Source organism: Apteryx mantelli, chromosome 2 (assembly GCF_036417845.1).
Source record: "Apteryx mantelli isolate bAptMan1 chromosome 2, bAptMan1.hap1, whole genome shotgun sequence".
Taxonomy (NCBI): Eukaryota; Metazoa; Chordata; class Aves; order Apterygiformes; family Apterygidae; genus Apteryx; species Apteryx mantelli.
In genome coordinates, this window is record NC_089979.1 from 137,984,753 (window position 1) to 138,007,003 (window position 22,251).

Sequence of the window (22,251 nt, forward strand, 5' to 3'; positions counted from 1 at the left end):
TTTCCCCCGTTCTGAATCTACGTCTATACTTCATACAGCAGCAGACTTCTAGTAGTTTTCTAGTAGTCTTACAGTAACTGGGGAAAGTTGCATAAGACAAAAGCACAAGTGTGTGTGTGTGTGTGTGTGTGTGTATTTGTTTTTTTTTGAACAAGTGTTCTGTACATAACACTTTTTCCAAATTCTTACGTAAGACCTACTTAAGCTGTTTTGGTGTCTGTATGAAGACTCTGTTTACTTTTTAAGAAGTATAACTTGTGTTAACTACCTCAGATAAGGTTCCCTATTGTTTCAGGGCCATTTTCATATACTGAGGAGGAGCCAGATCCTGAGCTGGCTGTAATCAGTGGCAAGGCTTTCAGATACTGTAGAACAGCAAGGACTTTTCCAATCTAGGAGTAAAAATGAATTAATCGTTCAGTTTGCTTGAAGCTAATAGCGTTTGAAGTGAAGATTGCTTGCTCCCATTGTTTGGATGGTTTCTATGACAGACACAAGAGGAAGTAGGTAGGATTTGCTGATGTCTAAACGATGTAGTTGGCAGAGAAAACTCGGTACTATCAACAGCACGCTGATTTGTAATTCGACCTTGCTACAATTGGTTATAAACAGGGATTACCCTGCACCAAACCAGGATGCCTGGTCCTTTAATGGCATAATCATGTTTTGGGGTTTATTTAATGGTTTGTATTAATATTCATCTGTTCTTTTAGGGTTTTTTTTCAAAAAATGTAGGATATCCATTTAAGATTCATGATAAACTCTAGCTTTTTTCTTTTTCTTTTATTATTGAATTTCTGCTAATGAGGATTTGTGTTGTGCTTTGCGCTCATCAGTCTCCTTCCTTTTCTTTCATTTTGTTCCGGTATTGTTTCCCTGACCATCACAGCCTTAACTTAACACTGCCAATGGGTAAATGTTAATGTTAGTGTTAGACCACAGCTGTTGACTGTAAATTTGGAAGGGCTGGCTGTAAAATCCCCACTCCTCCATGTCTGATTAAACTTTAAGATAGGAAAAATACTTTTTAGTAAAGGTCTTGAAGGATGAGCAACAAAATCATTATTTTTTCTCTTACCTCTTTTTTTTTTTTCCTTCCTCCAGGTTTAGCGAAAAAGTTCTTTCAATGTAGATGCCAGGAGCCTTAAATTATTCAGGGATGTGCTTTTTAGATGCTCTGTCTTGCAATCTTTAAAAGCCTGTTAAAGAGAGATTCTTTACATAGGCTTCAGGTAGCTGTATTCTTCTGTCATTTTAAATAATGGCTTGGTATATTCCAAATGCAGTTTAAATGAGGAAAAGCTTTAATATTTATTTATGTATTTGCAGTATACAAAATCGTGGTTGGGCTTTTTTGCACTATCAAGCGAAAAGTGCTCTGGGTTTGTTTTCTTTTCTTGCTTTTTCTTTCTGTGAGTTAAATTTCAAAATTAAATTTCACAACTACAGGAGCACTTCCTATTTGCTTTAATATAGCAAGAATTGGTGAACAATTGGTGAAGTTTAATTTTCATTTATTTTGACATATTTTGATATATTTTGTTAAAAATACATTGTTCTGGTATTCTCTACTTTAACTATTTAATTTCCAGTGAGCCTGCATAAGTCAGAAGGAGACTTATTGACTAGGTATGATTTTGTTTATGATGCAGAATACTTTTAATTTTACAGCCTGTAGAAACAATTTGTTAGTGGACTGAAAAAACGACAAATTTTTTTAACGTGGTGATTCAGTACATGGGCAGCTGGTAGTCATCTTGGTAGTGCACAGTGTCCTAGAAAGTGCAGTTGGTAGTGTGTGGCAAGCTGCAGGCTAATACCAGCATGCCTTTAGATTTTTTTTTTTAAATAGATTTTTTTTTTTTTTAAGTCTGTGTGATAGGAATTGCCTTTTCTTTAAGTGTCATTCTGCAAGTGTGATACTGCAGGAGGCAGTGCAACAAGTACTCTGCGAGGTGGTGCTAGTTGTTCTTAGCACCGAATCCCAGAAAGCTCTCCCTGTTAGTGCTTTCTGCTGCAGCTGTGCTCTGTTTCTTGCCACTTGTCTTTAAAGTACTTCCTTTCATAGGTCAGACTTTGTCAAATACAGATAATTTTATTTATTTTAGTGCATGCCCGACTGTGAGGGATTCTTTTTAAAGGGCTGTGAAAGTCAGGGCTCCAGAGTTTCTTCCTACCTTTAGCTTTGCATGACCTTGGGCATGTTGCTTAACATCTTTGTTTCCCAGTTTGAAGTAGATACAGAAATGTGTGTATCACTCTGCTGTGAGGTATACAGCTTTCTTAATGATCACTTATCTAGAGATCTCAAAGCATTTTGTAGAGATAGTCCAATGCAATTGCTGTTGTTAGAGCTGGAAAGGTCAGACTGAGGAGTCTGTGCTGACCACCTTATCTCCCTCCCTTCATAGTTGCCTTAGCCTCACTTCTTTCATTCTGCCCCTGAGTGGGTTGCTTTCTTGTTTAAAACAGGACTGAAACTGTTAGCGGCTGTTAACTTTTTTTTTTAATTTTAATTCTCATTCAAAAGAAATTAGGGATTGATGTCTTCCAGAGAACTTTGCGGACTCATTTAGTGGTTCACTGCTAGGCATTAGCCTGTGCTAATAAGGATTTTTTTCTTCCTCCTTCCTCTAGAGGATTTTTGAGCTATTTAAACCTGCATAGTCCTGGCCTTTTCCATAACTGCAAGATTTAATTTTTGGACAAGTTTTATCAGTAGGCAGGTCATGAACCATAATGCCTTTAACTTGTGATCTTAACAGTATTTAAGAGAGTTTGTGGATTTGCTCTGATTTTAATAAGCAGATTCTGTTTATTTGCTTTTCTGTTTGCATTTTTATACTAAATTCCAAGCTCTGAAGGATTAGAAGACTTTATGTTCTCCTGAATGTTAGTAGTACTACTGACTATAAATTGCATAAATACTGATGGTGGCAATAGCCCTGTGAAACAAATGTCAAGGTTCCATTGAGTTACTTAGCTTTTGCTGTCTAAAACTTAGTTGGAGCTGTTCATTTCCGAGTGGCTTGCATGCTGTGATGCAAAGTTTATTGCTGACTTAAAGTTACCTCTGGGCATCCCAGCAGAGAAGGAGTCTTATTATGTGGATATGGTTTAACTGCACAGGACCCGGATGTGAACCTGATTGACTCCAGCTCTCTGGAGTATGGCGGAGTCCAAGCAACTGGATAGCATTCCCCCGCCCCCCCCCCCCCCCAATCTGCTCCCTTGCCCTCCTTCTAGGCCAGGCTAAGTTTTCTTTCCTCAGAGCCCTATCCTCATTTGCTGTTTTATTGCAGATTAAAGGGTTGAGTTGCATGTTGAGGTTATCAGCTAATGAATAAACTTCAGTCATCCTGTCCTGTGATAAATCTGTCTTGTAGATCAAAGATGAAGCATGTAGACCTTTTTGCTTTCAAATGGTAATTTCTTAAGGCTGTCAGATCACTTCCTGAGATCTGTTTACATAAAAACAACAACATTAAACGTTTTATTTAAAATGTTGAATTTTCAGTATGGAAAAAAACCTTCCATTTCCTCTCTGAGGAAAGTTTCTCCTCCTTCCCTCCTTCTAAGAACTCCGTGAAGATCCCATCTGTGGAAATACAGGCAAGCCTCACAGCGTAACTTGTAATCACAGCAGTATTTTCCTGACGCTACAGTTATTTCTGGCTTAAAATGGACAGCAGTTCCATTAATTTCATCAGGAATATAAATTTTTGTTTGTTTTTTAGAGGCTCTGTTCAGTTCCAGTTGTGTTAAAGTACGTGGACATTTGTTTCTACTGTATTTTCATACAGAAATCAAAACCAAGCAAGGCAGACTGAAGAGTTTCTGTAAACCTGTTTTCACACAAGCAGTTATTCTCCTTAAATTGCTTTCCATGCAGTGTCTTTGGACAACATGTCTTGTATTCCAAGAGCATCCTAGATAATGGTTTCAAAATCCATAAGCTCTGGGATATTGTAAAATAAGAGGCAGTTTGAAAGTTGAGTCCACTTCTATTTATTGCATGTGTTTCTCTGCGTGTTTTTACAGTCTCTGTCATTTTTTTTTTTCTTCTGCTTACTGCCTCAGCAACTGAAGACAGAAGTCAGACTCTCCCACAGACCACAGTGAAGTTTTCAAGGGCTATAGCAGGAAAAAAAGGGAGGAGAGAGAGACAGTCCTCAGAGCGTCAGTTAAGGATTGGAGAGTCTGTGATTCAGTCATGTCATGCAAGACCAATGTTGCTAGCCCCTGCAAGCACGCAGGGAAAGGCACCCCTTGCTTCACGTTTAGTGTCCTTTCATTTTGGTCCTGTGCGTTTCAGTACTGGGAAGTAATTATGGTGGAGCCTTTTATAAGCTGATAAATATGTATAAATGATAATATTTATTAGACTAGCTACTCAATGCATTAAGTAGGAAAGTTAAGCATTTTGAGTTTTAGAAGTCATCAACATTTTATTCTAGAAATAATCTAAGCCTACCTACTCCAAACTTGTAAATGAAAAACTGGTTTATTTTTTAAGGTTTGTGCTACAATCTTTTGCCTGAGAAGGATTCTTCTCTTTTCTTTTTTCTTATTGAAGCTCCTGCTTGATCTCCTTGTCTTTGATACATTACTCTTACCCATTTTGGATTCTAGGTCGACCTTGATTCGAGGTGAGGAGAGAAGTGAACTATGTTGGTAAAGGATATCTTTATTCTTATGTATCTGTTCTTTAAGCTGAGGATTATGCATGTTAGAAAAGAGTGAATCATTAGCAACTTTATTTCTGGTTGTCTTTTTTCCTGTGTCTGTTTATGGACTTACTCAGCAAATGTGGTTGCCAGTAAGTTAATGTAGTGAAATATTTTTTAGCAATGACATTTATTGCCAAGTCCTGCAGTCAGTGAAAGGCAGGTTACTCACTGGCCAGGTTCTTGTCTTTAAATTTAACTTTATATTCTGGGAGTCATAATCAAGGACATTTGAAAATTTACAAGTGCAAAAACAATTGCCAGTTTTGCAAATTTGATCCTCTTTGTTCAAATGTTGGTTCTTTTCTGTTCCTAACATATATCTAAAAAAGATGAATAGTTTTATTATTTTTTTTAACTGCTCGCACATCTTCATGCTGAAACAGAGCGCAATGTTTCCTTTCTAATCCACCTGTAAAGAAAACTTCACGTGGCTAAGCACAAACACAAATGGAGACAATAGAAACTTTGGGAAAGTACCAATATTCAGTAAAGACCAAAAGTATCAAATATTTAGCACTAGAATTTGGAAGCTAGATTTATACAAATGCATTTATATATATACAGTGTCTACTCTGTGTGTGTATGTGTGTGTATATACATATAGTATATGTATATAGACACACATGTTTATAAGAATTACACATTGTATAATTTTTACACTCACTGATTGCATGCATGTGTAAAATAATCAAAAAACTTAATACATGGCTTCAGAAAAATGTGCATTTAGTGATTCTCAAATGTTCATTTAGTGGTTCTATATATTCAGATCTGAGTCTCATGTACAGTAAAGACACTATAAGTGATAGCAGAAGCTTTAAATAGCTGTGCTGAGAATCAGAGTCAGGTGGTCCAAATTCCACCAACTTCAAAAAAAGCTCTTTGCTAAGAGTCTTTGAATATCAAGCTCCTTATTTCAGTCCTGACTTTAGTTTCCCAGATGTAACCGCTTTGACAATGGCTTCTTTGTTTCCCTGTTGAATCAGTGATAAAACTTGTGAGCTGAATTTTACTGTTGACTCATTTGAATGGCCTGCACCTTTTCCAGTGGAAACTGCAGCTTTTGCAGTGCTCTCTGTAATTTAGTAGTAAACTAAAGATTTAGATTTGAGCCTCGCTTTAATGAAATAGAAACTAGATCTGGGTAGTGATGCCTTATTGCTGAGTGTTCTTGAAAATTTAAGTATGAAGGAGACATAGGTATTTAGAGTTGTGACTGTTTCATTCTTCCAGCACAGTAAACAAAAATCCCATTAGATACCTTGAGTGAGTGTGTGCTTGTTCTGTGAATGAATACATTTTTCTACTGTTAAAGGCAGCATCAAATTAAAAATTATTTTCTGAAAATATAATTTTTGTTCCCTTTAATGCCTCTCTATCACTGAGAGTTGCTAAAATAAAAACAAATTGTAAATAATCTTTTAAATTAGTTGCTTAATGTATGCTTGAGAGAGCTCTCTGGTAATCCATTTTATTATCTATTGGCTTGTCTAGCACTTGCTTTCACATATTTTTGAGTAGCTAACTGACAGACAGGCATGATTATCCTTAAGGATAATTTTATTATGATGTTCTTTTATTATGATGTTCTTTTATTATGATGTTCTTTTATTATGATGTTCTTTTATTATGAAGATAGTCCTATTTTGCAGGGAAGTAAACTGACTCACTGGTTATGGATCTCTGAAGGTAGGCTCCTAAGACTGAAATACTTCAAACTAGAAGCAACCTTTTGAAACCAAAAGTTGTTTGGGTTATAAATGACAAATGGCAGAACTAGAGATTAAATCCATTTTTTCTTCACTTTTTGTCTAGCTGCAAGTACAAGATCAGCTGCCTTCTCCTGTATAGCTGGCTCTTTGTATGAATGAATATATGAGAAAAGAAAAAAAACATATATTTTAAACTAGATTGATCTGACTTGAAAGTTTCCTATAAACGGGAAACTAGAGTCAGAATTAGTTCCTGCTAAAAACTGTTTGGTTTTTTTTTCTTCCGTGCTATGAACATGCTTGCCTACATATGAAGTTGAGGATACTTTTAAAATAAAAAATACCAAAACAAATTAAATGGTTTATTTTAAACCTTATTGTTATTTCTGGTAGAAACATTTGTTAGATTTGCCAAAGTTTTCTTGATGATTCTGTATCCTTGAAAGCTGGGGGGGGGAAAAAAAGACCTCAAACTGCTAATTTACCTGAAGTGGAAATGGGATGAGAGTGTGTGTGTGCGTTTTGTGTAAAACACTGGGGTATTATATCACTTGGATATTTTAGTAATGGAAGTTACATATGTACTTAGCCATTACATCTTACAATTTAAATTAAATTTTCAAAATTGCTGCAAATGGAAATCTCCTCCTCAGAAAAGCGCACAGACCCTAATTTAGTGTCCAGTGCTCTTCCTCCTTGCATTTAACTCCACTGATAAGTCCCAGGTAGGAATGCAATTTAGGTTTTCTCCCAGGCTTGGTTTTACATTACGACCTGCCTCTTTAGTGTGAGTTCTCAGGGCAGATTGGCCTCCCTTTGCATCCTGCCTGGGCGCCTTCGGAGCCACAGACACTGTAAGGAACCGTAGGAGCAAATGACCCTGATCTCCTGGCAGAATTTTAACACCAAAAGTTAATGCAAATGAAGAGCAACTGTGTTTCTCTGGGGGGTCCTTGGGGTTGCAGATCCAGTCTAGAAAGGTTAAAATATCTTTAGATTTCCCCCCTCCCATCAGCTTGTTATCCATGGGTTTTAGATCAAATGCTACAGAACCCGGCTGGTTTAATTTTTATTAGGTTACTGCTTCCTCCTCCAGAGAGCTGTGAGCCCCGTTTGTTTTGGGGGCAGGGGACGGGAGGAAGGGAGCTCTTCCTCCTGCCTCACCTTCTCTCCTCTAACATCAAAGCCAGCGAGTTTGATCCTACTGCCTTAATCCTGTGTTTCTCCCTCCCCGCAAGGTTCTGCAAATTTCCTCGTATTATTCTCATGGTTAGCCGGTGTCTGTGGTGTTTACCAACAAGTTAACTTTTGCCCTCAAGGCACTTGCTCTGAGGCGATTCGTTGTGCCGGGTGAGGGCACCTGCTGCGGCGGTGGTACTTTCCCTTGGCTGCCTGCAATTGCCAGTCTCATAAACTCCAGCAGGTAAATGTCTGGAAGGAAGGATAGCACTGCATGAAGGGGACATAAATCAGTGGAAAATAGTGCCCGTGAAAGCATTTCTGGGAGATTGCTGCTTTCAGACGCTAAGAAACTGTGTCAGTAACTGTAACTCCCCCTAAATAAAATATGCTCTAGACAATTCTCTGCTAGAAATCTTTTGGGAGTGGAGGATGAGAGGGTTCAGCTAGCCAAAATCATGTCAAATTAGTCGTTTGCTTTGGGGGCAGAGGGGAGTGACAATCTTCTGATACCATGTGGCGGTTCAGCCTGTTAGCAGCTGGCCAAATACAGTGTCAGTTTAGGCCAAAGGACAGATAGTGTCCTAACAAAGTGTTTGCTAGCAGCCTGTTGAAAAGTTTGCCTTGTAATTGCTCGGTCTTTGGGATTTGGGGAGTAGATTAACTTTTATTAATATTTACTGAAAGCTTTTTTTTTCTTTTTTTCTTCCTCCCCACCTCTTTCTCTAACCAGCTGGCTTACTCTTTTGGGCAGGCTTTTTTTTTTTTTTTTTTTTTTTTGATATGCAAACTTACTTGTAACTTTGATTGTCAGCTGCCAGGGTCCTTTTAAGTGAGGAGCCAAGCGGCTCGTAATCGCTGCATTCTCTGCCATGCCTCCAGCAGTCCCAGCCCCAGTGCTGCAGTTGTCCTCCCAGAAACTTCGACGAATATTACTGAAATTGCAGCTGCACAGACAAGCAAAGGAGGGGTGTCTATAAATGGGGATTTACAGAATTAAACCAGTTATTAAGCCATGTGGGTACAATCTTGTGCCCCCCTCCTCCACCCTGGCTAAGAAGCCCTCCACCTCTGGAGTACACTGCATCTGCCGTGGCTCAGAGTCCTCCAAGCATGCAAGCGTTAGAAAAAAATATTTCAGTTAAAGAATGACATTTCTTTCCGCTTCTAAAGAAATGTCTAGAAGAATTTCTTTGCTGAAATGAGACAGGAGTGCCATTTTTAGGAGTCAGAAAAGCTCTCCCGTAGGAAGCGGCTCTTACAGTCTGCAGTATAATTATAATGATGCTGGTCACTTTTTTTCCCATGTACAAAAGCCCTGATATAAACCTGCTGTATGGATAGTGATGTAACCTTTTTCTGTAACAGACCTGCTGCAACTTTGATATGTTCCAGGTACTGTGAACCCATCTCTGTTCTCTAATTCAACCTTTTCTTCAGTCTTGCATGTATTATTCTCAAAGGCTTTATGTTAAAGCCAGATCACAGTAAAGACAGGGAATAATTATGATGGAGATGTAGAATTAAAATAACCTAGAGATGAACAGTTGATTCAATTAATTTAAAATTGATTTTCACTAATACTTGTTTTTTTGTCTTTTAGTCTCTAATCTGTACTGCTTTGTGGTTTGCTTAAAAAAAAAAAAAAAAAAAACCTACTCCAAAGCAGAGAAAGTAATTTTAACAAACAGTGTTTGTTAATACACATGCATTACTGCAGATGTTAAGGTTGAGAATTTCCCAATATCAGTTGTAGGAAATCGTGCTGTTACTTTCCATCTTGAAATTCTACAGTAGTAAATAGGAAAGAATTCCAGTTTTCAGGGCAGTGCATCTTCATCTACTTACTACTCTTTTCTAATTCAAATTTATAGTCAATATCTTTTTCTTCTCACATCATATCATGAGAGAGCAATTCATGTAGACTCTGAGGGCCAAATCCCACAATTATGGACTGTCTTTTACTCTTCTTTACCTCCCCCCCCCCCCCCGGCCAAGGATTTTAAAAAATATGCTATTGCATTCTTGCAATGCAGTATTTAAGTAGACTGTTAATTGACATGCACAGTATTGTATGCTTTAGACTGGAAAGGAAAATAAGCAATATTTGCTTCATTTTGCAGAGTGAGTTTTAACTGTTATTAAAGTGAATTTGTAGTTGCATATTTTCCAGTAAAGGTGACAGATTACTTCCAAGCTGGTATTTTCTTTTTGTTAAACAAGGTTCTCAAATAGATCCATTTGCCCACGTATTCTATTCTTGCCAGTTGGCTTTGAAAGCTAGTGCTTGGGCTCATCGTTCAGAACCAGCTTCCAAAAAATGAGGTCCCATGCTGTTTCTATCTATTGAGCTGGTAGGGGCTGGAAGGATCTGATCTGAAGCCAAGGCAAAGACTGAATTGATGGAATCATATCTAATAGGTCTGCCAAGTACTGCCCAATCATGAGGTTTCACTTTCTGGGAAAGAGCACCGAGAGGAGGGGTGGCAGAACATTTGCAGTGATACTGGCTATCCTCAAATTTCCTTCCCTGGACATAAAACCAGGCCACCACATAGTAAAAGAACCAGCTTTTTAGTTGAAGCCATTTTTACATGCTTACCTCCTGTTCCTCTCTATTGCATGCCTCTTCCCCATTTTCTCCCAAGTTTCAAATAGGTATTTGAAAAGGAAGAAACTTGTTGCTGTTTATTATAATATTAAACATATTTTGACCATACGCAATGTATCATTGCAGAGGCATGCTTTCATCTTCAGTATATTTACTTCCATTTGACTGTGCATGTGTGTGCATGTGCACGCACACACACACTGATTCTGGTGAATAGTCACCACTCAGTGGGACTCGGTGGAGGCCAGTTGTCTCTAGGGACAAATTCTTTCTCTTTGATTTAGACAATAATACCATATCAATATCGTGCCTTCCCCCCCTCCCCCCCCAAAAAAAAAACTTGAAAAGTTTGGTTCAGAATATTTTTTTTTCCCCCTTTTCTAATGACTTTCACTTGTGAAATCCTGAAAGCTCAGGTCCCATGTCCATGTTCAGTTTCTATATAAACTGCCAGGAGAGTCTCTGAAACCACGATGATGATACACATCTGTGTGTCAGATATCCAATTTGTCACCATCTTCTTTTAATATCTGGCAAAGAGTAGGACCTAAATGAAATCCCGTTGACTGGAGTCCAGCTGAGATCTGATAGAGGTGACTTTGATAGATCAAATGGTTGGAGAACTTGGTAGAGTCTGTACAGATTTAATCTGCTCAGCCACTTTTTAAAGCGGTCTACAGTCTTCAAGTCTTGCTCATTGCAGCTGTTTCAGTGGTCAGGAACAAGAGCATTTTTTGCCGTCGTCTAGCCAAGAGACTGTACAAGGTGGAAACTTGCCTCAGTCATCCATACTTGCAGCTGTTGCAGTGGTCTGTATGTGTAAGCTTGGATTCAAAAGCCTTGGGAACAGTTTAGCTGGACAGACTCAGACACCACCCTTTTTACTCTCTTTTCCTCCTTCTACCTCTCTTCCATTGACTATGAGACTTATATATATGCTTATTGCTGAGCTGTCACCTTTCCAAAAAGGTGTTTTTATTTCAGTTTGTGTTAGTACACTAGGCTGTATGACCATTCAGCTGCTGTAGCAGCAGTAACCTCCAGAGTATGAAGGATTGGTCATCTGGGTCCAGGCCCTGCTTCAGCTGCTTCAATTAATTCCTCCTGTGCACCCCAGAGATAACCTGTAAAACGCCTCAGCTAATAGGTAGTGGAATGACATGGAAAGAGCACACTGCTCAGGCATGTCAGATGCCTATTAAATGTTCAAATTCAGAGTGCAGGTAACTAACTACTTGCGAAGGTCTGTAGCTCAAATCACAATGATCTAGAAATAAATAATCAATAAACAATCTCCAGAACACAGAAGGCTGTTGTTCCGTAAGTTAAATACATATTTTTAGAACCATTTCAAAAACAGATATCTAAGACTGGCATTCCCACCTGGAAGGTCATGTAAGAAGTGTTCAGTTTTGTGACTTGTTGCATTGGAAGGACAAATACCAATACTGAATTTAGAAGTTGTAGATTTAAATGGTAAGTAACTGTTGCAGAATTAGAGCATTGCAGGCATTGTATGAACCCACTATGTTGTTTGGATTTTTTTTTTATTCTTCTAAGTCTGCTGATAAGAGCACCTAGGTCATCGCTAACAGCTGAGAAGTAACCAGCATTTTGCCCTCCTGAATGAACCGTTCAATAAACTGTTACTCTATCTATATATATCTTTTTGGACCAAAATGCCTACCTGTTGTACTTACAGCATAAATAATTGCTCTAAATCATCAGGTGAGTGCTGCTCAGTTATAGTGAGCAAGGAAAATTGCAAAAACGCGAACTAGGGTCCCTGTCCTTAAGTGTATTTCAGTTTGCATTTTGATAGCAGTTTAGAAATGTTATCACCTGTTTTGTCACAGACATAATTCACATCTTTCTTCAGGCACTGTAAACAAGAGAAATGGTTTAATGGCTCCATAAAAGGCACTCTGTGCTGATAGCTGAGATTAGACCCTTTAGTAATGGATTTTTGTGTGTTGGGGGAAGGGGAGGGCTTGGCGGAGGTAAATGTACTGGAAAAGAATCTTTGAGAGACTCTGATGTATCTGAAGTGCCTGCTGCATTTCTGTGCGTATTGCAAGATAGATTTAAAGTGTGGCAGTATTGGCTTTATCAGTACAGAGGGCTTCTTCTTTTGCTTTTGAAATTTTACTGAATACTTGCTCAGGTCACCTCAATCAGTCTAGCACCTGGAGATGTAAGCTGTGTTAACTTACTTTTTTTTCCATCTTCTATCTTTTTTTCTTCTTCTGTCAAAAATCAAGTCCCCTCTATTCAAATGTGTTCATCTCTGTAAATTTATATCACATATTAACAGTTTTTTTGTAATTGGTTGTAAAAATGAATGAGTTTATTTACAAAATCAGGTTTAGAGGGTGATTTGAGGGCATAAATGTGAAAAGCAAGCCAGAAACATTCAGCAAAAATATAGAGGGCATGACTTAGGCTGACCTCCCTGTTACTTCCTCCTCTCTGCGGATGCACAAAGTCCTCGAACTTAATACACATGAATATAATATCACTTAACGTCATTTGAGTTCAGTAACACAAGCAAGGTTGCTACTGTCAGTTCATTCTATACCATACAGTAAATGCTCATTACCTACAAGTGTCAATAATAAGACATCATGGTTTCTTTTGGGCAGTGCAGTCAGATTGCCAGCCGTTAACCCACGTCACTAAATTACCAGTAATATCTCATAATTTTTAAAAAAATATTTAAATCACTTCTTCAGAAAATAAAAACAAATTTTACTTTGTGTTCTAGACAGGAATCTGAAGTTTGAAAATTATAAAATAACTTTTTGCTTAAAGTAGAAATGACTTGCAGACAATTTCATGTAAAATCTCTCTCATTTCTTCATCTTGAATACTCATCTCTTGAATTGAAAAGTACGTGAAACCATTGCTTTTGTATTTTATGTAATGTATTTCTGAGGCTTTCTCAAAAGAAGAGATTCAGTTCTATTTGTGCAGGGATGGTAAATGTCCTGTCTGTCAACCTAGAAAGTATACAAATTAGTCTCTTCTAAGACAAACCAATTCTTTCTTTAATTTAAGATTTCTTGAAACAGTTGTTATTCATTCAGGTCTTAAGGTGGGAGTTATCATGAGTAAAATGTTTGGGGATTAGGCTGCTGACAGGTAACAACCAAAGGAGAGTAGCACTTCAAAGCTAGGTGTAGTTGGCTTCAGCCTATATTTATGCATGTTCCGTATGAGTTTACTACATGGCAAAATTACTGTTTTGCAGAATCTAAGTCCTTAAAAACACTTCAAAAATACAGAATGCTAATATAAGAATACACAAGATTACGTTATGTGTAACATGCAGGCCCTCTTACTCTGCAGATACAGATAGATAGATCTATAGACAGAGACTATGCATACAGTAGTATATTGTACCTTAATCAATTTGCCACAGATGGTAGCAAGCCTTCGGCTTGCCTTATGTCTGCATGTTGGCTTCAAAGGAGCTACAGGCAGGGTTTGCAGAATGAGCAGGTCCTGATGCCGGTAAGCCAAGCCGTACTTTCCCTGGTCGTTGAGATGAGGTGTTGAAGACATCCATCTAAATGCAGGTTGTAGGATTGTTTGCCTTTCACGTTTGGAGGTAGTTATCTTTAAGTAATCACTCGGGATGAAAGCTTTGCCCTTGGTCACTTCTTAATAAGATCATTATTAAGGCAAAGTGCCCGTTACTTTAATAGGGTTGAGACTTTATTCTGGGTTTAAGTAAAATGAATTTGCCAGCAGGAAAAAAGAAATGGTGAGAAGTTGAGAAGTTGGTTGTTTTAAATGTCTGTTTTTTTTTTTGTTTTTTTGTTTTTTTTTAATTTGGATGTGGTAGTAGCTTGGGATGCTGCACTAAAATTAGATTATATAAATAAGCAACCTTGCTCTCTTAAAAAAAAACTGATTAAAAGCATAATGTAAAATTCAGCTTAGTAAAACTGTGTATTTTAAAGCCTATTTTAATAGGTATACTATAATGAATGTCACACTAAAATGAACAGTGATGGGTGGAGGTGGCAGTGATGATACAAGGAACTGTTTTGAATGGTTTTGAAATTTTACTCTTAAAAACAACTGTCATTTTCAGCCACATGTAAGATGTGGTTTGAAAGGTCAAATAGCCTTCAAGGACCACCCCCCCCCCCAGCATCAAAACAAAACGTGAAAAGTAGTTTCCTAAGGCTGTCTTTTTTTCCCTTTCTTCCTGTAAAGTGTACATTTAAGAAGTTACAGATGAAGCTTTGCATGGTGACTGTGTCAGGGGACTGCCTGAGGAAGGCTTTAAATTTTGCAGCTACATTATCTGTTCTGGCCATAGTTAAGATAAAGATCTAATATAAAATCACTTTGGACTGTAATGCTTTCCCTAAATGAAATGAAGGCGTTAACCTACTTGATTTGATACACTTTACCCTAGCTTATAAAGCTGGGAGGAAGGTGAGGTAAACTTTAATTAAAACTACAGCACAGATGCCTTCTAGCACTGTGCCCTGTACCTAGCTAGGTCTGTACAGTAAGCAAAATAAAATGTACCTCGCAGCCGAGGCAGCAGGCTGGAGCCGTGCTCAGTGAAAGTAATTTAATTAGTGTTGATCATGACTCCAGATGATGGTGATTTGATAAGGAATAATTTAGTACTTAACAGCCTTTTACATGCACCAACTCCATGTGGGAAGGTAAAGCAAATTGCACAAAATGAATGTGCTGCTTTCACTTGTGCCTGTGCCAGTGAGCTGGAAAACTGCCTGTTAGCAGACGTTCAGGCTCTCAGCGCTGTGATGAAATACCCAGCCAGTTCTCCGCACAGGGCTGTGGTGTGGGAGTCTCTGTACTCCCGTTATTTAAAAATAAATAAGGGAAGTAATTTTTCATAACAGATTAACTCTGAGGAAGTAGCAAAGTTTAAAAAAAAAATAGAGCATCGTGTGGCCTTTGTGCAAATATTTGATACTGGCTTTAAAAAAGAGTCTTGTTACAGTTGTGGTTTAATTCTCTGATTCGAGTCAAAGACATTGCTTACCTTTGCATCAGAGCCACAGCTCTGGAGATGCGGGGCCCATCGTACACATTAAACGTGTATTATCTGACCAAAGCATGTGAAGAGAGACAGCAGTAAAAGTTCACTAGCAACCCCCCCTGCCAAAACTATTGGACATCAACCTGCTTTGCAATTACAGTGTAAGGCTAAGTGTGGATTGCATTTTGCCTCATTACTAAAATTTGACAGCCCTTATTCAAGAGGTCCATATAATCTCTTATTTTAGTTCCAACAGTTGAATTCAGAAAGACTTCTTTCCTTGTTTTGATGTTCACCACTTTTCATCTGAGTTTAAGTTACTGCACATGAGTATTGGGTGCCTGCCTTACTGTCTGCTTTTCCCTCCCATCAAAATGTTTTCAGGTAATTGACTATTACCCACCCAATATAATGGCTGGATAACAGTCTTACAGACAAGTTGTTTGTGTTTTGTGAAAATAGGTGGCAAATGATGTAGCAATATCTTGCAGATGTCTCAATTAAGAGCTTTAGTGTAAGCTGTCATATAGTAGGGTACCAGAGGACCCATTTGTGAAAGAGTTTCTGTACGTGGCCCAACTATGGGAAAACCTGTAGTGGGAATCCCTAATCAGGATAGGACACAAATAGATCAGAATTTATTGGTTCTATTGCTCACTTTTTAGAGAGTTTTATTTACTTTCCTCTCCCCACCACACACATGCATATACATGCACATATGTTAGTATCAGAAAATTTATGGAGTGTAGTAAATTCTCTCCTAAGCTCATGTGCAAGGGAAGGGACAAGATACTACTTAATGGTATATAATAATGCCCTAATTTTGCACTGAGGTTCTCTAACGGGGACTGCTATGCATATGTGGATTTCCACAGAGGCACAAGTGTCTGTGTCAGGCTAGACCCTGACTATGGGGTTTTGGTGACAACATCAAACCTCAATCATAAGAGCTAATCCCCAAACTGTAGGCTTCTCAGCATCCTAAAATAGATTTATAGCCTCATTTTATTTAAAACTTGAAGGATGTGTTTTCAAACTGTTAAGTTAAATACCTGTCTTTTAGTCCTTTGTCCTTTTCCCCACTTATTGTAGATTTGTCTAGATGAGGTGAAGGAATTAAGACTGCTTTGAATTTTCTTCTGCTTTAATTTTGGTTAAGGCTGACTATGGCATCAGGAAAAAGTTGACTGGCTTGAACTAATATGCTGGTTTACCTTTCCTTTACCTTTGGCTTTTTTCTGAATCCAGACCAACTTGTGCTTCTAATTAATGCTGTGTTTCTGTCACACTCCGTCTGTTCCTTTAGCCATTTAGAAAAGTATGGCTAAAAATCCTTTCTCTGCTTGTGTCTGCATCACACTTACTGTTGACCTCAGTGAGGCCACAATTTTATCCTGTGTAGATATGAGAAAAATTACTGAAAGCATTTCGTGGGTATTTTTTCAGACATTACTTATAACTAAAGGAGTGTGTAATCCTCCAATTTCATAAGTTTGTCTGCAAATTTTCATGTATTTTATGGGACAAAAAGATTACCAATTGAATACTTGAGGCTGATATATGAGAAATTAATTTTGGAGTCATTTGTGTGGCACTCTGAGGTGAACTACCATTGCATTTATAGCTAAAAGCTACCTCACTAATATTACTTAGAAACATTTGGTGCCTGGGAAGTATTTTGCCTCTGACAACATTGACAGTAGTAAAGCCAAATATAAGTGGGCTGTTATTTTCCTGCTAATGAGATGGGATCCTGGCCATCATTCTATTAAACAATAAAAGTGCTAATAGCCAATGCAAAGGATCTCTGGTGTCTATTTTTCTGCTGACACCCGAAGAAATACTTGAAATGTTTATTTCCTATATTGTTTCTAGTACTACAATGGTTTAATTAATCATGTGTTTAATTAGCAGTGTCTAGCTAACTTGAGAAAGCTCATTGTTAATATTGTACTTGGTTTTTAATTACATTTTCTTTCTCTTTCCAGTGGCTTTTCATGGTCTCCCTGTGAAAATCAAGAAGGAACCCCATAGCCCATGTTCGGAACTTGGCTCTGCTTGCAGTCAAGAACAACCATTCAAGTTCAGTTATGGGGAAAAGTGCCTGTACAATGTCAGGTAAAGCCACCAGGAGTACATTTGTCGTGGTTTCAGTGGGAACTGCTGATTTAAATGAGGACTGACTAAAGAGTGATAAAACTGTAATAGGGATCTTATAAAAGTTACCTCTTCAGCAGATAACAGACTGATGAGATAATGCATTTAGCTGATGAACACTGATGGAGTTGTTTACAGTTGTATCAAACTCTTACATAATCATTCTAAAGCAGTGTTTTTCATCAGAATGCATATTCTTCATTCCTCCTCTGTGGGAGGTAGCCAGAGTTTAAAAACGGAGGGTGCAAGTGTGAAATAGAAGGAAGGAGTGTCTTGTTTTCTGAGAGCTGTGTTGAAAGTACTTTTAAAATACATTACACACATTAGGAAAGAGAGAGAGCTCTGTGCAACAGACAAGAGATTGGCAGATCTGAGCAACACATTAGGTATTTGACAAGTCTTGCAGATGATATATGTGTGCATTCGTGGATGATTACAATTTAAAATAGTATTTTATTAGGCCTTTGCATCTTTATCTTTTCAAAAGCAAGTTGTCTTCTGATTATAAGGGTAGATAATAACAGCTTTAATTCTTTTCTGGGAGGGGGGAAGCTTGATACCACTATGTTCTTTATTGACTTTCTTTTCGTTCACACTTACATGTCACTCATTCTTCCTTTAGTGTCAGCAGTGAAGGGTTTCTTATTGACATTTTAGTCTATTTTGGAATCTTTTATCTTGGCAGTGAGTTCTTATTCTCATTAATGTACTACCGAACCTGGTAATACTTAAAGCATTTGCATTTAACTTGGGTGGAGGGAAGGAGGAAAAAAAAGACCGACAGCTTCCCCAGTCATAGAGGAGTGATTTTGATTTCAAAAAATCAAATGCAACCATCAATGGATTTGATGGATGCTAGGAGATATGATTTAAGGAGAGATGTAAGTTCATGTTTACTATCTGCCTAACATCTGCATTTGTCCTGTTTAGACACAGGGATGATCAAAGTGCTAAAGTCCTTTCCTCATTTGAAGCACCTTTGAAAATAGTGTCTATGTATTTGCAGGACCAGAACTTTATTTCTGAAAGAGAGAAAAATAACCTATTAAGAGAGACTGAGACATTGTAGTGTGGGTAGCTAAACTAACAGCATTGTTTTTCTGGGTCAGATCCCTTCCCTCTAGCTGCATTGTTTTACTGTCTCACTTTGTGGCTTGTGCAAGCTCTAAAAAAGAGACTTGACAGGCACCATCAAGACTGCCTTTGTACTCTAGTCCAGGTGCTTCTACTTTTATGTATTTTGTATATCTCCTTTAGAATGTCACTTTAAGACTGAATCCTTTAAAAAATACATTTCTAGGCCCTGGAGAGGAAAATGCTGTGTTGAGCCACTTGACCTCTAACTTGATTTTTTCCTGTGCTCTTCTCAGTGTAAAGCAGAGAATTCCTCTGCCCCAAACTGGTTAATAAAGTATCTATAATAAAAAGCTTATAAATGTGACACTTCTTTTCTCTGGATGTAGTTGCTATACTTTTTGCAGAGAAAATAGCTTGACCTTTTTTTCTGTTTCTGATAGTGCCTATGATCAGAAGCCACAAGTGGGAATGAGGCCCTCCAACCCACCAACGCCATCCAGCACTCCTGTGTCACCACTGCACCATGCCTCCCCAAACTCAGCTCAGACTCCTAAGCCCGACCGGGTTTTCCCTACCCATCTCCCTCCATCCCAGTCCATTCAAGACAACAGTTTCCCTATGGACCACAGGTAAAACACAAAATATGCAGGGGATCCAAACAGAAGGTGTTTCTGTTGTGGCTGCAAGCTGACTGACTGTCTCTGTGTAGGGCAGCCGTGGGTTCATGCCCTCAACTATTCCCTTTAAAAAGGGAATAGTTGCAAAGGTCCAAGGTGAAAGCCAGAGTGGTTCAGAATGCCAGAAATAGGCATGTTTAATAACAGAGTGATATCCAGCTTGATGGACTCCAGTAGGAATTCATATGAGCAATGACAGAGTTTTAATGACCTACTTCTGCTACCTTGTGAGGGTAATCCACTTGAGGCTAGTAAGTCCTACGAGATAATGAAGTCGCTAGCAGGCATGGTCCTGGCTATAGGTGTCTGGCCTCTTGCTAAGAAATTGTTTTATCAAAGAGATAAGTGGTTACGTTATGGTGTCACTGCTTCAGAATATTCTTTGGAAGGGTGGATCATTTTTCCAAACCCTTTTGAAATAAAGCATTTCAAACAAATTAAGATGCCAACAAAAACTATGCTTAAATAACATTAGTCTAAGTAAAAACCACAAGAGCTAGAAACTAGAATTAAAGCTTAAACTGTCCTTAAGTCACCCTGTTTTGTTTTGATATGTTAGAGAGCTCCAGACAACTGACCATCTTTCTTAGCTCGGTTTTGCAGTGCATGTGCTTGGAGTGGATTTCTCTTATTTTTGAGATCAAACACTTGTGTGTACAATTTTAATCATCCTAACTTTTATTACATAAGCCTATTTTTGTTTGCTGCACTGTGTGGTTGCTCTGAGCATTCTGAAGTTCAGCTATGTATAAATAGATATATATGTTCAGAGACTCGACTTAGCGCTGAAGCATTAGCAAAATAAAAGGAATCTTGAAAGAAAATCATAGTTGTTGGGAGTGCGATTTGCATGCTTCTGCTCTAATAAGGGGTATTATCTCCAGGGATTTATGCACATCACTTCTGAAGGAGGTTACTAAGGTTTATATTGCTGTTTTGTGCTCTGCTGAGATAGTTTTAAATATTACCCAAGGTTCTTTATGAGCCTTTCTCAGTGCCGAAACACTGAATTGGCCCCTTCAGCTGCCCTTTCAGCTGCCAGTCTTTTCCTCGTCCTTGGACTGTGGTCTAACCATGCAGGCCACCAGTGAAGCCAGGGTGTGGTTTTGATTACAGGATGGTGGACAAATTTTCTGTACATACAGCAAAGTCAAGTAGTCAGGAGACTGAATCTCCAAAAGCTAAATGGCTTCTGTGCAGAGAGCAAAAACAGGATTTTTCAGGTTAGAAAAACTTTTGTTTTAGAGCAACCTGTAAAGAGAATACTGAAGCTGTATGTCAGCCCTAATTCAAGTATTTATAGAGGCTTGTATGCGCCTCGGACAGTTTATTTTTCTATACCCATAACACTTGCTCTACACAAGCTTTATGGGGTCTTGACATGGCACTTTTTTTCTGTGACTTTGATACTCATGTTCTTTAGGGCATTTTGCTTTAACGGTTCCCTTCTATGACAGAACATCATGTTGAACACCCTTTTAGTGACGTCCAAAAATAGCTGACTCGGAATAGGCCAAAAGTTTTGTCTTTCTCCTTTTCTAAAGGAAGATGATTTACTTTGAATCTCCTCGCTTCCAATTGTTTGAAGCAAATGTGTACTTCATGGTTTTGTGAAATTCAGATCCTCCTAATGTACAAGATGGTATACTACTCAGGGCCTGGTTTAGCTGGAGAAGACATTCTTTCACAATGAGTGTATTTAGAAAATATCATTTAAACAAATGACCTACCTGTGTGAGTTTATACATAACTCCATAACTCAAAGTATATTTCTTTGGAACAGGCATTGATGGCATAAGATAGCATCACTATCTAGAACATAGAGCACATACAGCTTCATACAAGGCATGAGTATATGAACGATAAGTGGTCCTAACAAGTACCAACAGGAATCAAATCCACTTGTATAAACAAATGGCTTGATTCCATACAAAGCTTCCAGTACAACAAGTATTATTAACTTCCTTTGAGGCTTTGTGAGTGAGCCTGTTTCTTATTTTAACTTCAAGTTGCAATTTTCTGATTCACTCCTTGACAGTTCTTAATGATAATTTCTGCTTCTTTTTTTGGCTAATGAAAAAAGGAAAAGAGGGAAATGAATGCAGTGCCAGTCAGCCTAACTGTTTCATAATATATTTGAGTTTCCAAGTTTATTTTCTGCAGGTGTAGGTGGAATTGCAAAACCTAATGTTACAGTGCAGTACTCTTTCTACAGCAAAATAGAATCCTTGCAGCAGCATTAAAAATTATTTTTCAGTAAAACAATTAATTTTCAGTCTTTGCTACTACATTCTAATAACTTCTATCCCTGTAGCTCCCACAGTATTTGTAAATATTTGTCAGACCAAATTCAGAGCAGTATTTTGATAGAAATTAGTGGAGTTAAAATTGTTTCAGAAACATGTACTATATATAAGATGATAGTCAAGGATTGTATTGCCTGTACAGTCAAAACCCTGCTTTCTTCTTCACTCACCCAGTTTTTTTCAAGAGAATATCTGCTTTTGCTTGCATCAGCCAAAGTCAGTTGAGCTGCAAAGTGCGGGAAGCTGAAGAATGATTAGTTCTTGACTTTTAGTGCGACAGTGAGAAACTTGCAAAGGAAGGAAGAGGCTTCTGTTTTATTATTTATTATTATTGTTATTATTTTTAATTTAAGAAAAGAAAAATGTGTTTGTTCACGGTGAATGATAATAGGGGTAGTAAACTGTTTTAAGAACATTTCATCTGCTATGGATTAGTGCAGAAGCAATAGGTCCCCCCATTGTGGTATTTCACAGGAGAGGACAAGAGGATTTTGTTATAATGCATGCAGTTCATCAGGGCCGGGTAGGAAAATAGCACCTTTGTATTCTCTGTGCTTCTGAACCTGCAGGTGTCCAAGTGATTCCATTCAGACCTTTTAGTTCAGACTGTATATGTTTTACAGATGGGGCAACACATGTAGGTTCTTGAGCATCACTGCATTGAAATGAAATTAATTTAAAGCTGAATTCTCAGACTTTTTTGCCATTTGAAGAGCATTTTGGAGTAGTGAGTGGCTGTATGGCTCATACGGACTTTTTCTTTCATGCAGAAA

At 38.1% G+C, this 22,251-nt stretch overlaps 1 protein-coding gene across 4 annotated transcripts in view; it reads left to right on the forward strand.

Annotated features, from left to right (window-relative positions):
- ETV1 (ETS variant transcription factor 1) overlaps nucleotides 1–22,251 on the forward strand; it is a 67,294-nt gene that overhangs the window by 17,308 nt on the left and 27,735 nt on the right. For all 4 annotated transcript variants that reach the window (XM_067291629.1, XM_067291628.1, XM_067291632.1 and 1 more), the window contains exons 6-7: nucleotides 17,250–17,379; nucleotides 18,936–19,124. In XM_067291629.1, the coding sequence (XP_067147730.1) occupies nucleotides 17,250–17,379; nucleotides 18,936–19,124 (319 nt within the window). The remainder of the gene's footprint in view (nucleotides 1–17,249; nucleotides 17,380–18,935; nucleotides 19,125–22,251) is intronic.